The 15,659-nt window shown below is 30.3% G+C and overlaps 1 protein-coding gene across 3 annotated transcripts; it reads right to left on the bottom strand.

Moving 5' to 3' along the window:
- Positions 1–3,804: 3,804 nt before the first annotated feature.
- LOC109805821 (putative E3 ubiquitin-protein ligase ARI7) lies at positions 3,805–11,138 on the bottom strand. Of its 3 annotated transcripts, XR_002240353.3 has the most exons (16): positions 10,784–11,138; positions 10,078–10,202; positions 9,818–9,923; positions 9,596–9,686; positions 9,244–9,416; positions 8,740–8,844; positions 8,563–8,651; positions 6,714–6,821; positions 6,434–6,557; positions 6,258–6,347; positions 6,057–6,104; positions 5,390–5,461; positions 5,063–5,162; positions 4,851–4,977; positions 4,002–4,407; positions 3,805–3,912 (listed from the first exon to the last, which is right to left on the bottom strand). XR_002240353.3 is itself a non-coding variant. In XM_020368044.3 (15 exons), the coding sequence occupies exons 1-15, from the start codon at positions 10,958–10,960 to the stop codon at positions 4,137–4,139; spliced, it is 1,806 nt and encodes a 601-aa protein (XP_020223633.1). In that variant the 5' UTR covers positions 10,961–11,138; the 3' UTR covers positions 3,805–4,136. The 3 variants fall into 3 exon arrangements, 2 of the variants coding, with proteins under 2 accessions (XP_020223633.1, XP_020223634.1); XM_020368044.3 differs by having other exon boundaries at positions 3,805–4,407; XM_020368045.3 differs by having other exon boundaries at positions 3,805–4,407; positions 6,467–6,557; positions 10,784–11,137.
- Between the last annotated feature and the right edge of the window lie 4,521 nt (positions 11,139–15,659).

Below are 15,659 nucleotides of genomic sequence, written 5' to 3'. Positions count from 1 at the left end.
TATCAAATGAAATAAAAAAAGAGTTAATTATTCATAGTATAAAGTTTTTTACACTGGTAATCAATCATATATTTTAAATTATTTTATTTTACTTATATTTAATTAAATGAGCAAATGACATAACACTATTAAGATATATGATTGATTGTCAGTGTAAAAAATTTTTTACACTGACAGTATATAAGTGATTAACTCATAAAAAAAACCTACCGTATCGATTGTTTGATCATGCGCTTCTCATTTTTATATATATTTTTTATATTTATAAAAATAGAAAAATCAAAAGTGTAATTTAACTTTTATTTTAGAAAAATAAATAAAGAAAAATCTCAGTGCTTCTCCAATACACGGTGAAAGGACATGATGCATAATTAATGGACAGTTACATCAGCATATGCATGAACATGTTTGGAAATGGCACACTCAAATAGGCCAAGTTGGTGTATGTGACTTGACCAAGTTGAACAGAAGAGATCCATTGGATTCTGCTTCCCTAACCAAAACATAGCTAGGTACACATAACCTTAATTAACATTATTATTACATTAATGTTTCTGTCTCAACATCTTATATATATAACCTCCACACCCATCTCAATCTATAATCCTCTCCCTCACTCTCTTAACCCTTAATTAATGACTCCACCAAGTTTCACAGAACAGATCTATCTTTGTCTTGCAATTTCAACACTGCTGCTTTTCTATGTCTTTCTACTAGCCTTGGATTCACCTTGGACCAAGGATCCAGTTTCGTTCATCATGCAAGATTGCACCTTCCCCTTTCTCACAGAAACTACTATGTTAACAACTCACAAGAAGAGGGACTCAACACTGAAAAAAAAAAAAAAAAAACTGAGGAAGCCATAGATTTGAGATGTGTTTCGGATTCATGTATATTGTATACTAGTTCTTTTTTCAACTCAACTGATTAACCTCTCCTAATTTTCTCTTGGTTATCTTTGTTTACTTCTTAAGCATGTAATTAGAACTTCTATTCTCGGATCCATGTGTATAAAATAATATTTGTTGAAAGAAGTTCATCTCTTAAATAAATCTTTACACATACTTTCAAAGATTAGTCTTTGATTCTAGCCGGTCATATCTTGAGGAAAAGAAAAAGTAAAAATCTTGGTTTACTTCTTATGTTATCTGTAATGGGTGTGAATAACACAATATGTATATGAACTTGCTTCATTCAATTCGGGACTACTTATTTATCCAATTGTCTTGTTAATTATGTAACTATCCATGCTAAGAGAAGGAGTTTCGGATCAGTTTTTCTTAATTTATACAATAATATAAATCATGCACAAGAGGTATATGCACGTTCGTGTATATATAGTATGTATCGTACAACCTTCATGATGGAGAAGGTTAGGATTCCCAAGTATGATTCCATCACTTCATCTCTAATTATCATTACTTAACCGCTTCTAAAATAACACTTGGTCCTCAATCCTAAGACTTGGACACAAATTTTTAACGCCAGCATTCAAAGACATAACTTGAATACTGCAAGGTAATTGTTTTGATAGAGTAACTGGTTAGTTGAAGATATTGTATGCTACGATGTGATGACATAGCGGGATTAACAAACGAAATTTTGATTCTGAAAACGCACGACATCCAAGTTCTAATAATAGAATTAGTTATTGTTGAAAGAAAAAGGAAGAAATTCAATAGATAGTATGTTTTTGAGCCTATGATAATGTACTATTTTTTTATTAATATATAATCAAACTTCGAATCTAGTACTTAATATTACGCTAATGTTGAAAGATTTATTCATCTCACGCAAAGTATTATTAATAATGTCACGATATTACTTTAATGTTTTGAAAGATTTATGGTTGTAGATATTTCTATTATATCTTTCTTTAATGGATTTTAGTTTGGACTTTAAGTCTCTTCTTAGAAGAAAAAAAAGTCTTTCTAGAAAAACACAAGTGATAAAATTAGTAGAAAATATAATTTGATAGAGCAATCACAAGAGAAGAGAACAAAGAATATGGTGGAAAAGGAAGTACAAATGTGTGATTGTAAGAGGAAAGAGAGGGTGATATTGAAAAAAGTCTAAAAGAAAAATAAAAAGGAAGCAATCGTAGGTTATGTTATATAGTTTAAATTATTTGTAAGATTCTTCATTTAGTCAATGCTTTTAATATTTTACAATTCTAGGCCATATGGGTGGGTCTAACACTCGCAAGCTCCAAGTCAACAATTTTGTCTTCTTTAAGCTAGGATCCTCTTAACAACTTCACCAACCAGCTTCTCAAAATCCAAAGCCATTGCAGACAGTCTAATTAATAATGTGGCTATAGTTTCATTCAGCACATTATAGTTGTAGAATATTTTCACCTTGCATGTCATTCGACGGAATAATTCTATTATATGACGAAGTAGTAGCAGTTTGTTTGGAAGACTACTCGCTAACCGAGATTGAGATGCAACCCAAAAAATAATCTTGACGGTTTCTGGTGTTTGGTAGCACATTAAAACTATATATACTACTAGGAAAAAAAAGTACTTCTTAAAAAAATAACATAAACTCATTTATAAAATACAATAAAACAAGTATTATGTTGCTTACTCTTAATTTGCTCTACAATTACCAATCTCTTAATATGATTATTAAATTAGATTGCAAATCGTTAATAAATCAGATTCATAATAAGAAAGATATTTTTGAGTGTAACATAATTCTTAATTAAATTAAACAAATTATAAGATTTGTTCTTTCTATTATTATTCAATATAGTAGAAGAGAAACTAATTTAGTAACTCGTTCCTTAATTTAAAATTCAATTTTGTTTGATTATGAGAATACTGATAATAAAATTTTCAATTGTATTCGAAATATACTGTTTTAATAGAAAGAGTAATGTTTTTAATTATTTCTTTAGATGACACGTGTAACTGAAGCAAACACGCATGAAAATATTGAAGGAATTGAGTTATGTTGTTAGAGTGATAAGATACTTGCAACAATATTTTGATCCATACAACAATATTATTATATCTCCATCTCATCATTTACTATATTAATTTAAGAATCGAGTATTTTGATAATATTTCAACGATATGACTCTAAATTCAAGATAATTAGACATTTGTATTTCTATGTAATCATGTAGGTAATAGACATTTATTTGTATTGCTGTTTGGTCTACAATGGCGTCGACAAATATCTCAACCACTATGCTTACCTGGATTCCATTTACTTTTATTTCAATATATATATATATATATAAATAAAAGAAGAGTTCAAACGACACCAGTGTAACTTTTACTAAGAATTACACTGCTTAATAACTTTATATAAAATTAACATAATATATTCATCTTAAAATATACTAAAATATGAAGACTTTGATTACCTTTGATTTGTTATTCAATTTTAACAAAATTTGATATACACATATGAAGTGATAAGAACTTTCAATCTAACAGTTCAATTTACAAAATTTACAATTAATATAAAATTATTGAGAAGTGTAACTCTTGGTAAAAATTACACCGATATCGTTTGAACCCTCCTCTATATATATATATATATATTATATATATATATATATATATAATTCGCATATGTTATACCTTTACAAAAAAAGAAGAAAAAAAAAACCGAGCAAGGCAAGTTCAATGTTGAATTTAGATTAAGCTTGCGTCAATAGCACATGTTACATATCCAACAAGAACCAGACACAGTTCACAGGTGCTATAAATTTGAGTGATAATAGTATGGTATTTCTCTCAAAACAAAACAGTCCCTTAATCGACGACAGTTTAATAAAAGAGAAACCAATCAACAGAGTGAAGGTGCAAGAGATTTACTAGAAGAAATCAGGACACAAACAAGCATATTTGTGTTCATCTCCAGCATGGGCTGTATACGATATTCAGTTACAGAAGCCTGTTGCATAAACCCCATACGTAAATTTTAAGATAAAACATTATATACATTAAATTGGGATGTATTCAATAGGAGCAAGGAGGATAAACCTTTCTTATGTGACTTAACCCCCTTTCACATTAAATAGCCTTACAAAAAGGAGCCGGCATATGATATAACGTTTTTGTAACAACTCCATTGGCCCTTAGGCAGAAGACATGTGTTTCAAAATGAAGGTCCAAGTTTCATCGACGGGGTTGATTGCACATCTGGCATGTGGTGGCAGATCTAACATTCGCATAGGTACAATGTTCACAAGACCAATGATTATCATCAGTCATTCTGTTGGGTATGCTAGCCCTAATAGTAGCTTTTCCTCTTCCACCTCTCCCCTTGCTGCTCCCTGCACCATTTTTTGAGCTCGTTGCTTTGCTGGAAGCAGCTCCATTACTGTCCACATCAGACAAACCATTCTCTAATGCCCTCACTAAATTCTCGAAGTAGTTTCTAGTCACACTGCCAAACCAAAACAAATGAATTAGAAAATCAAACCACAAGAGTTTGGACAAGATCAATACTCATGTCGTGGATATGCCATATTCAGTATAACCAACTGCATACCGAAACCAAAGTGATAAACTAAGACTCTAAAGAAACATTGTGGGTGGGGGGGTTCCCCAGAATCTAAACACAAATAATGGATTTATTGGTGTATCAGTATCAGATGTGTAACAGACAAAATGTATTTTTTCTCATCATGATATTCCTACTTGAGGCTGTACCTTTACCACAACTATTTCCAAAATAAGATGTGTTCATAGCATGTCTTTTTGTCAAGGAAACTAGAAAACATAACCAATTTAAGGTTAAACTCAAATCAGAACCCCAGAAATTCATAAATAAATAAATAAATAAAGAAAGCTGCAAGGAAAACTCAACAAAACAGGAACAACTTCTACCTGGTCAATCCAGCTAGTTTGGTGCGAAAGTCATTGAATTCTCTAGATGGGCCATCAGCATTGAGGAATAGCTGTAGTTCCTTTTCAGCACATTGATGAAGTCTCTCCAAACCAGATTCTGCCTCACCTGGCGGAAGCAAAAAGTATCGTTTGTAGGGCAATGCCACAAGTGCAAGACATTTCAAATTAAAATTCAAGTTGACAAATAAAACCTTGCAAGTACTCAAAGAACTGTTTTTTGGCATGTTCATGCTCGGGTAAGTAGAATCCATATGCATATGTCCATTTCAGCACCCTCCTGCATTCAACTATCTGCCAACATGAAATAGAAATTAGAAAGTCCTCCATTTTTCAACGGTCAAACATTTTCATCAATGGACCAGCCTCAGAAAACAGTTCAAGCAACATCCCTCGTGCCCAAGGGGACAGGATCATAAAAAAGACTACTCAGTCCAAAAACATGTGGAAACATCATAAAACAAATCTTAAAATTTTCCAATATATCATATCAAGTCCAAAACAATAAAATAATCATTTACCTGTAACCAGGCCTCCGTTATGAACTTAAGCTGGGATTCAGGCTGGCATTGTGTGTCACTAAGCTTCTCAATCTGCGATAGGAAAAAGGGATGATTACTAGACAAATTTAAAATTCCTAGAAGCAGATAGTTAGCTCTACTTAGAAGCAAGAAAATGCCAGCGCAATCTAGCAACAGGTATATTTTGTTATTTTTCCAGGTTAGAAAATACTATGACAAGGCCTAGTTATTTTTAGTCAGTTTAATTATGTTAAAAAATTATTCCAAGGTTCAACTGTTTATTATTATTGTACAATGAGTAATTAATATTTTTACTTTCCAGATTTATTACATAAAAAGGAAATTTGAAATTTGCAATTTCATATTCCATTATTCCTGAAAGTTGCAAAACAAGCTTCAAAAACAGATTAACCTACTGCTTTAATATTTTTTTTTTCTATTTTCCTTATTTATTAACAGGAAGAATAAGAGAAATTAATATTTGCAATTTCATACTCCATTATTCCTGAACATAGCAAAACAAGCTTAAGAAATCAGATTAGCTTAGTGCAGAAAATGCTCTTTCACTTCTGTTGTCAAAATCACATGCAAGCTATAGCATGAAAATTGGAAAGAGGGGGAAGGAGAAATGGTGGGTGGTAAACACAAAAAAACGTATGTAACATACATGAACAGTTTGCATCTGATGTAGATCTGCAAGAGCTTTTTGCCTTGACTGCAAGAGAAAGAAACAGGAATTAATCATACACCCTTAAACCAAAGGAATTCTAGCAAAATAAAATTAAACAGTGAATCTAAAAATTGTAGATAATTCAAAAAATCAGAGATATATGATACTGAACAGAAAATAGTATGAAGTTATGCGTACAGATTGGTTGCTGGCCCACCGCTCATAATAATGTGTGTACCTCTCCAACGAATTCTTAGCCATTTCTCTTCTTCTTTCAGTTTCATCATACTACATGTAACAAGATTTAGTTCATAAGCAGATATCATTATCAAAATATATGTTGGGAAGGGTGTGGGATAAAGGTAGCCTGAAACCTGAATCAAGAGTAGAGTATCCCTGTCGCTTACCACTCCCTCTTGTTTAGCCGTCTCATATCGATTGCAAGCATAAAAACCACCAGTCCTTTCACCATGGTCTGACCATGCACCAAGGCATAGCCTGTGTAGATAAAAATACATCAAGTTCAGTAAAATTGAAAATTATGTAAGCCACAAATCATTTTAAAGGCAGAAATACAAACATAACCTTCACCCAATGAAAGAGAGAAAGAAAAGGAAGTTTGCAAAATAATTGTATGGGAAAAAAGAAACATACCAGCAAAATTCAAATTTACAAGGTGGAGTACATGTCATATGCATGCACCCTTGGTTTTTCTCAATTGGTCGCTTGCACTTGGGACATGGCTTAGAGTTAGCAAGTATCCTGAAAGTCATCAAATTAAAGTTAGCTCAGGGCCTCAAGTCTCAAGTCTCCAAGGAATAATGTTGTAGCAGTGTATATAATGGAAAATGGCTATCATTAATCAAATCACAATTCAAATCATGAATCAAGAAGCAAAATTTTTTGAACTGTGAATTGTAAATTGCATCAAATCATAAGATTCAGAGACACAATGAAAAAATAGCTTAAATATACTACATAAATGGAGTATAGTTAGTAATTTTGGCAAGGAACTGACCACAAAACAACTTAAACATCAATCTCAGAACAAAATCATAATTCATTGTTGAAATTAGGAGGATCTATGTAGAGAATGAAAAATAGAAAAATTATAAAGCAAATTCACATTGATTTGATGTGAAAGATGTGATCTAAAATATAAGGCACTGACCCCTACGCATACATGTGCTAGACTCTTAAACCTAATCAAATCAAATAAGGAACGAATCACGAAATATTAAAATATGAAAGTCAATCATAAGAGATCACCAAAAATATTGTACAATATTCTAAGAATTTGATATTATGAGATATTTTTCAGATACTCTTAACTCACAACTAGTAGGTAACCAACAAGTTGTGCTAGTCTGAAATCCAAAGTTTGTTCCCATGCTCTGTTCTCAAGTACAGTTAAGGGCAAATTAGCAGAATAGATTACTAAAATAGGTTTTCTTTACAGATACTAATGTGGAAACTGCACATCTGTCTTATTTTTGTTTTTTATGTCTAGAGTCTTTTAACTTCATCATATCACATCGAGTCATCTTGACCCAACAGTGCGGCCCATACATTTCAAAAAAAGACCCACAAGCTTCCCAATTTTTGAACTGTATTAAACAATATACCAATTTGTGCAGCAATTTCAGCCGCCATGTGATTAGCTCTTTGATTTGTATCTTTTGCATCACAAAGTCACATTGAATCATTTGATACAAATCATGAATAACACAGCTTCTATATCTATGAACTTCACTGTTTAGAATAGTGCAATACATGAATATTCCTAAATTAAGAACAAAATAGGTAAGGTTCTAAACAAAAAAAATGAATAAAGTCAACACATAAGTCCATTGTTTTATTGGTTACATTTTTTTTCAATCCTTCAAATGAAACAAGGGATTCACACTCCTCCAGCTATCCCTTAACCTGATTGATGTATAAAAAAATTCAACCGTTAAAAGTTTTTCCATTTAAAGTGGCTTTTAAACAATTGCAGAACGTTCTCCAGTTTTGTTATGTATACACATCACAGAGCAATCAATTAACTTCAAAATTAGTTTTCCAGTTTCACACAAGTATCCTTCACTATCCATGTCTAGGACCATATGTAATCCTTGGTCAAACATCCGCTGCAACAAAACAGAAAATTTTTACATCCTAGATCTTACACAGGTCCAGCAGGAGACATCAGAATCACAAATTTCATCAGCTTCAACACAAAAAATAACAGATACATGCATTCATACATATTGGAAAAAATACAAGCAAGTATGAATACACACATATAATAAGGCATCCACAGAGCTAGAGCCACTGAAAACCAGCCATAAAACAGCAAACTCATTGACCTTCTTATAAATTAGGCATAAAATCAAATACTATAATATGTAACGACAACTAAAACAGGGACAAAAAGTACATCAAAGTAGACAAAAGTAACATGTCCCAAAGGAATATATGCAAGAAAATAATAAATACAGATATCAAAATATATTCTATATACCAGTTCATGTTTTCAGATTCTGCGCTGTTTTTCAATATCCACTTTGCCACAGTGCCACAGTCCACTGGACGGTGAGCTTCCTCGGTGCACTGTGGATCCAAATACACATGTTAGAAGAACAGGAACATTCTAAAATGCAATGATATAACCATCTGAAACAATCCATATATTACTTACATTCCAGCAAAAGCTATATGAACAGAGGCAAGATACATCATAATTTCCACTGCCAGCATCAAAAGTAACTGCATACTCACATCCGGGAGCAGGACACCACTTGGTCTACAGAAACAGAAATAAGTTAATTATGACAGTTAGACATTGAGATATAGAGAAATATTTCAAAAAAATATACATGTATATTAAAAAAAAAGGTATAGGATTGCATCTATAGCCATAACAATAATGATGATGATGATGATGATGATGATTTAAATAAGAAATGTAGGGTAGCACCTCTTGTTAACTAATGAACTGGTTAGGAATTCATAGCCATGAATACCCAGGTAATAACTAATAATATTGTGGCTGACACTCAAGTCAATGTGCGGAGAATTATGAATGCATAAATTGGTGCAGAAAGATGATAACGAATCAAAACAAGATTGCACTTGGTGGGGCAAAATAAGTATATATTTCTTTAATATCATTATCAATGTCCAAATTCAATAGACAACATACCTTTTTATTGTCTTCAATGTATGACCTAATAAGGTAACGGTCATACTTCTCTTTATCTTCGTCAGATGCTAAAAGATTAATCATATCTTGACCAACAGCAGCACCACAAATGGGATCAGGACATCTAAGCCCCAAACATCCCGGTCCATCGTTAATTGAAGTGCTAATATATCCTGGCATGACAATAACAATAGAAGAACATGATTTAACACAAAAAAAAAAAAAGACAAGAATATTAAATGATACATGTACTGGGACTACATCATCCAAGAAGAAAAAGAAAAAACAACAGAGCTATGAATGACATATTAAAGATGAAACAAAGAACAGAATGACGGAACACAAATAATACCTGCCCAGCATGAATAGCAGTAAGGATGACCACAAGAAGCAGATTTAACCCGTGAAGGAAGATATTTTTCAAAACAGATGCCACAAGTAAGCTGAACACAAGAGGAGAAAAATTGTGAGATAAGTGAACTAGTGAAGTTCAAATGATGCCCAAGCAGCATAATGCAAGATAACAATTCAACATTCGTTGAGCTGTTTTAAAAGCCAAACAACTATGTCTCACCTCTCTAGAATTATAATTCTGGAGAACTGGCTTCTCCAACAAACCAACTGTTTTTCGGACTTTTTCCTCATCAACGAACCAAGCATCATGCACCTTACTCACACTCCTGCATCACCAACTCATCTCCCCTTTCAGTATATGAGTATACAATAAAAAGCCAAAACCTTACATATCATACAAGGCAGCATCAAAACATACATACACACACAAAACTGCAACAGCAAATTAACCAACACAAGGACAAAAGAACACGAGCTTACCAATTGTAGTGACGAAGTAGGATGCTCGCAGATTCCCGCGGTATGGATAGAACTGTCGCTACTCTATCGATGTCATCTTCCTGCCTTCGCCGGATATCCGATTCCTTCAATATGGTAAAATTTTGCTGAAACCCAAACAGTGATCCGTCAATCAGAGAGAAACAACAACACGATTGCAATAACAAACAGAGACACTTGCAAAAACATATCTCTTCAACAAAGAAATACAGCACCCGCGATCATATCAATACCACAACCTAGAGTTTCCATTTTATCGATTATCTGGCCCTCTTTAAAAATAGCAAAGACAAAAATAATTGAAAAATTAAAACCATCTTCATTCTTCACCGCTCAAACCAACCTCCTCTCAATTTGCTCCAATAAATGATTACCGCTATTATCAATATTATTATCAACATATCAGTTGAGCACATAGTCGTGCCCTACCAACCACACACGCACACACTGACACAGTTCCAAAATTCATTAAAAACCAATCACGCATCGCAAAGCTTCGTCACTATCCCTTCATCTCTCCACAGCGATGCTCAAGTCCAATTACAAGTCTCCTCCACTCAATTCTCCGAAGTTGGCAAAAGCGAGCAGGAACAAGAACGTTGACAGCTCGAGAACATAAATTCCGAAAGCGACGATTAGCATAGAGAGGGAATTGAAAAGAAAAAAAGCGAGAATCGAAGGGAGGTACCTCGGGGCGGCGAGACTCAATCCGGTCGGAATCGGGGTCGTCGTCGAGGAAATCATCGGGGTCGTCGTCGTAGTCACTGTAGTAATCCATGGGAGCATCCTCGGTCTCGCCACTGTAGAAATCGTCGTCGAGGGACTCGACGTCGTTGGCGTCGTGCATATCATCCTCGGAATCCATGGGAAACCCTAGAGGATGGGGTCGAGGGTTTGGAATTGGGGAACGATCGAAGCGATTCAGAAAATCTAGGGCACCGTGACCAGGATTAGAGAAGAAGGTGAAGGAGGACCAAAAAGTGTATTGCTTTATGCTTCTCTTCGATCCTAACTAACGAGACCTTTGCAAATTGGAACAATAATATTATGATCATAAAATACAATATTTCTTCTTTATTTATATTCATAACCTAATTCTTTTCTTCTTCTTTATTTATATCTATAACCTATATTTATTATAACGGATCAAAAGATATTTTCTTCTTCAACTTTATTTTAATTTCTATTTTTGATAAGATTATTTAATTTTTTAAATTAAAATTTTCATACATTATTTTTTTATTATAAAAAAAAAACGATATAATTTTTTTCTTTTTATATATATTTTATTTTTCATCCTACTGCAAAATCTTCATCTTTTTTTTATTATTATACTGGATACATGATTATTATTTTTTATTAAAAATAAATTGAGAGATTAAATACTTTGATCCACTAATAAATAAATAAATAATAATAATAATATAAAAGATGAATTGAAATTGTATCTGTGGCAGGTGGGAGAGGAATTAATGGAAAGAAGCAGGGAAGGAAAAGGGTTTAATAGAGAAAGTTGGGCTAAATTGGAAGCTGCCCAAAAAGTTGTTGGGATCAAACTACAATTCAGATCGTTTACTAAATTATTTTTTACATTGCAAGACCTAAAAGAAATTACTTTTTTTTTTTTTGAAGAGACGGAGTAAAGTATCTAATGTATTTTATAAGTTCAATTGAGAATAAGTATAATACGAATTATAATAATTTTTAGTTAATAATAAACTAATGTAAAGAGAAAAAAAAAAGGTGAGAGTGAGAGGAATTTTTTTAGCAAAAATATTATTAATATTTCTCTTATTAAATTTATGTGTTTCCTAAAATATTGTGTGTGACATGATAACAATCAAAAGTCTCATTCATATATATAGTTTTTTGTGTTATTTACATGCATCTAATGATGTTTTTTTAATTAATACTGTTAATTGACTATCATTGTATGCATAATATTGTGGTAGTTCTTAAATTAGTGATGAGAAATGTATATTTCTAGAATTAAAATGTAGTTCAAGATAAATAACAACAATAACACTCATATGTAACGATATTTCGAAGTTTGAGTTAATAAGAGTTTAAATAAAGAAATACTTTTTCTACTCATAAAAAATAATTATCTTATTTATTCATTAGTTAAATATTGTAGGGTAGGTGATGGTTGCTCACTATTGTCATTAACAAATTATTGTCACCAGTAATACCATGGTAATCTATGAAATAATAGTGAGGAATGTGATATTTTATCACATTCAAAATGTTGGTCATGACAAATGACATAATAATTTTGACCATACATAAAGATACCTTAACATTCAAGTTAATGAAAATTTAAACAAAGTAAACTATGATAACATCCTTTGAAATTTTGTAAAATTATACACAATCCTTTATTTTTACCTATACTATAACATTCTTTATAGGTGAACACCTCTCAATATTTTTCAAATAATTAAGGGGGTAATGTGATGTTTAATGAGATGCAATGTCATTTTATTTTAAACAATTGAAGGGAATTAGTCTATGGGAATAAAAAGTAGGGTTCATATACAATCTTACAAAAATTTAATGAATGTCAATGTAATTTACTCTCTAAATAAAGTAACAATAGTTAGTCTTATTCACAAATAATGGTTTTATGTGTTATTTTCAAACATTGAATGATGTAGAGTTAGTGAGGTTTGACCAACTAATGTCATCAATGGATTATCATCATATGGGTAGTATTGTGGAAGTTTATGAAATAATGGTACGGAATGTTGAAATCGCATGAGAGTCAAGATGTAGTTCACAACATATAACACAACAATGGTGATCACAATGCCTCAAATTTCATGTCAATGAAATTGTGAAATTATTTGCTATTTATAAGTATTAAATATTTGGTTAATTGATGTCATTTATCAATTGTCATCATACTAGTAGTATCATGGTAGTTTCTAAAACAGTGTTGAGGAATGTGACATTCTTATCAAAGTAAGATATAGCTCCCAATAAAAGACAAAAATGATGACCACATATAAGGATGCATGAATGTTTAAGATAGTAATTTTTTTTATCTATTAAAATTATAATAATAACATCAAGGTTCAGACCTACGATCTTATACATATTATTATTACTCTCAATCCCTTATTATTAGATTGACTTTAATGATTAAACAATTAGCGTTTAAACAAACTAATAAAAATCAAGGTGATTAAAAAACTAGTTGAATTGAATTAATTGTAAATTAAATTAAACTATGAAAAATGAATTATTTTTATTAAAAAAATAACTCAATTGTATTTTAAAATAATAAAAAAAATAAATAAATTTATAAAAACTAAACTATTTTTATCAAAAAATTGAACTTAATTACTTTTATAAAAAAAATTAAACTATTTGTAAACTTAATTAGACTATTAAAAAATGAATTATATATATATATATATTTGCATTTTGAATATTAAAACCATATAATAATTCTAACTATAATAAATTTATATTTTTAAGCATATAAATTATTTTTTATATTTATAATAAATATTTTATATGTAATATAAGGATATTTAAAATTATTGATATATTTTAAAAATATTGAAATTCAACATAAAATAAAAATAAAAGATAAATAAAAGAGATAAAAGATTAAAAAATATCCTTAAAAACACTATGTTGAAGAAAATCAACTAATTTTTTTTATAAATAATCTTAAAAATACTTTTGTACAAAATAATTATTCATATATATATATATATATATATGTGTGTGTAAAGAGAGAGAGAGAAAGACAAGAAAGAGTAGAGCCAACCCAAGAGTAAGATCTACAAAATCCTCGCTATACTTTTAAAAAAAATATTTTATATTAATATAAATATTTTATAAAATTCTATAATTTAAAAGTCACTGTTTACATTTTAAAAATTCACTTTAAAAGATTTATCTCTAAAAGATATACAAATATAATTATTTTCAAGATTCAAATTTTTATTTTTTTCTATCAAAATATATTATTATTAATTTTAAAAAATAATACCTTGAGATTTACTTGAAGCTTAATAATATATTGAACTAGTAGAGAGAAAAAGAAAGAAAAATATTATACTTTTTTCCATTGATAAATGAGAGTATTATATTGTTACTTTTCTATCATACTAATATATAATTTAATTTAATTTAAAATATTTAACTTAAAATTATTAAAAAATATTATTATAAGATCTTAAAATATCTATTATCTCTAATATATTAAAAAAAATAAAGTTTTGTCATGCAACAGCACATTTTTTTTTGTCAAAACGTTGCTAAATTATTATTTAATTTTTAATATATATATATATATAATATGATATAATTATTGAATATCTAATTTATATATTTTAGTCACTAAAAATTATATTTATATCACATATTTTAAATTTTGTCGGGTATTTCCTTAAGAACTAAATGATATGTTGTAAATTTAATAACTTCAAACTTTATTTCCTTAACAACATTGATTGACAACATGCATTTCCCTCTAATGCAAGTATTCTTTATTCAAATTGTTCATGATTATTTTGAATATGGAATATATATTGTTGGGAATAAAATATTTATCAATAATCACACAAACAAAATTATAAATTCTGCTTTTTTTTCTATTTAGATTAAATTTTATTACTTCAAACTAAATATGTCAAATAAGTATAAAATATATATATATATATATATATATATATATATATATATATATATATATACTCAACTAAAAATTTTGAAATTATCATTTGAAAATAAATTAATAAATATAGTAATTCATATGCGATTTTTTTAAGAGTGTGATTCCAATAGTAAAAACTCCTATGTCATCCAAATTGATTTTTCATCCTTTAAGTTGTTTGCGGAGAAAAGGTAAACAAGAGTCTGTAAAAGAACATTAGTTAAAACCAAATTATAATAACAAAAATTTCTGCATATGAAGTTATGAACCCAATTGATTATATACATTTTTTTTTTCATGTCATCGTAATTGGCTAAGGTTGGAAACTATTGCAAAAGCTAGAAAGAATCATTGGTCGTGTTGTGTCATGACTCGGGGCATGTATTCAAGCCGGGTAGAAAGGGATCATCAAAGTTACCAATAGAATTAAAAACCTATTCATGAAAACTTTTGATCGAATCAAATGATCTCGGCTTTGGAATTAATTTAAGTCTTGAAGTTGAAGATGCAAGTGGGATAAATTCGTTGGATGCAAGAATCAAAGCAAAAGCTGTAGCTATAAGTTGGTGTTTCCCATTATTTTGAAAGCATATATGATATGTGTCCATTTGTGACAACTATGTGTCAGGATCGAAACCTGAAAGTCTCAACTTGATGTTGCTTTGTATAATGGAAGACTTTCAGGTGTCTTTGTCGTGGACAAATATTCCGCGATCCCTATGTTTTCATAAAATGGTTTTCTGTGGGTGCTTTTGGTTGATTTCACCATATGAAATTGGAATGATTAGGACAAAATGATACCACTATGCTAAGGTGGTGGGTATACATGTCCGAAAATAACAATATTTAACAAAAATAACTTTATTGATTAAAGTTTTAATTTCTAATTAGA

The sequence above is a fragment of the Cajanus cajan genome, chromosome 10 (assembly GCF_000230855.2).
Source record: "Cajanus cajan strain Asha chromosome 10, NIPB_CcT2T_4, whole genome shotgun sequence".
In the NCBI taxonomy this organism is placed as follows: Eukaryota; Viridiplantae; Streptophyta; class Magnoliopsida; order Fabales; family Fabaceae; genus Cajanus; species Cajanus cajan.
The sequence above is the reverse complement of the archived record's forward strand: the minus strand, read 5'-3'. Positions and strand labels throughout refer to the sequence as shown.

Excerpts from the sequence above, each read along its gene's own strand:
- LOC109805821 (XM_020368044.3), bottom strand. The coding sequence starts at position 10,960 with ATGGATTCCGAGGATGATATGCACGACGCCAACGACGTCGAGTCCCTC. Across the intron at positions 6,348-6,433 it reads ATACTCTACTCTTGATTCAG|TATGATGAAACTGAAAGAAG; the intron begins GTTTCAGGCTAC and ends TGTTACATGTAG. Across the intron at positions 6,105-6,257 it reads GGTGGGCCAGCAACCAATCT|TCAAGGCAAAAAGCTCTTGC; the intron begins GTACGCATAACT and ends TTTCTCTTGCAG.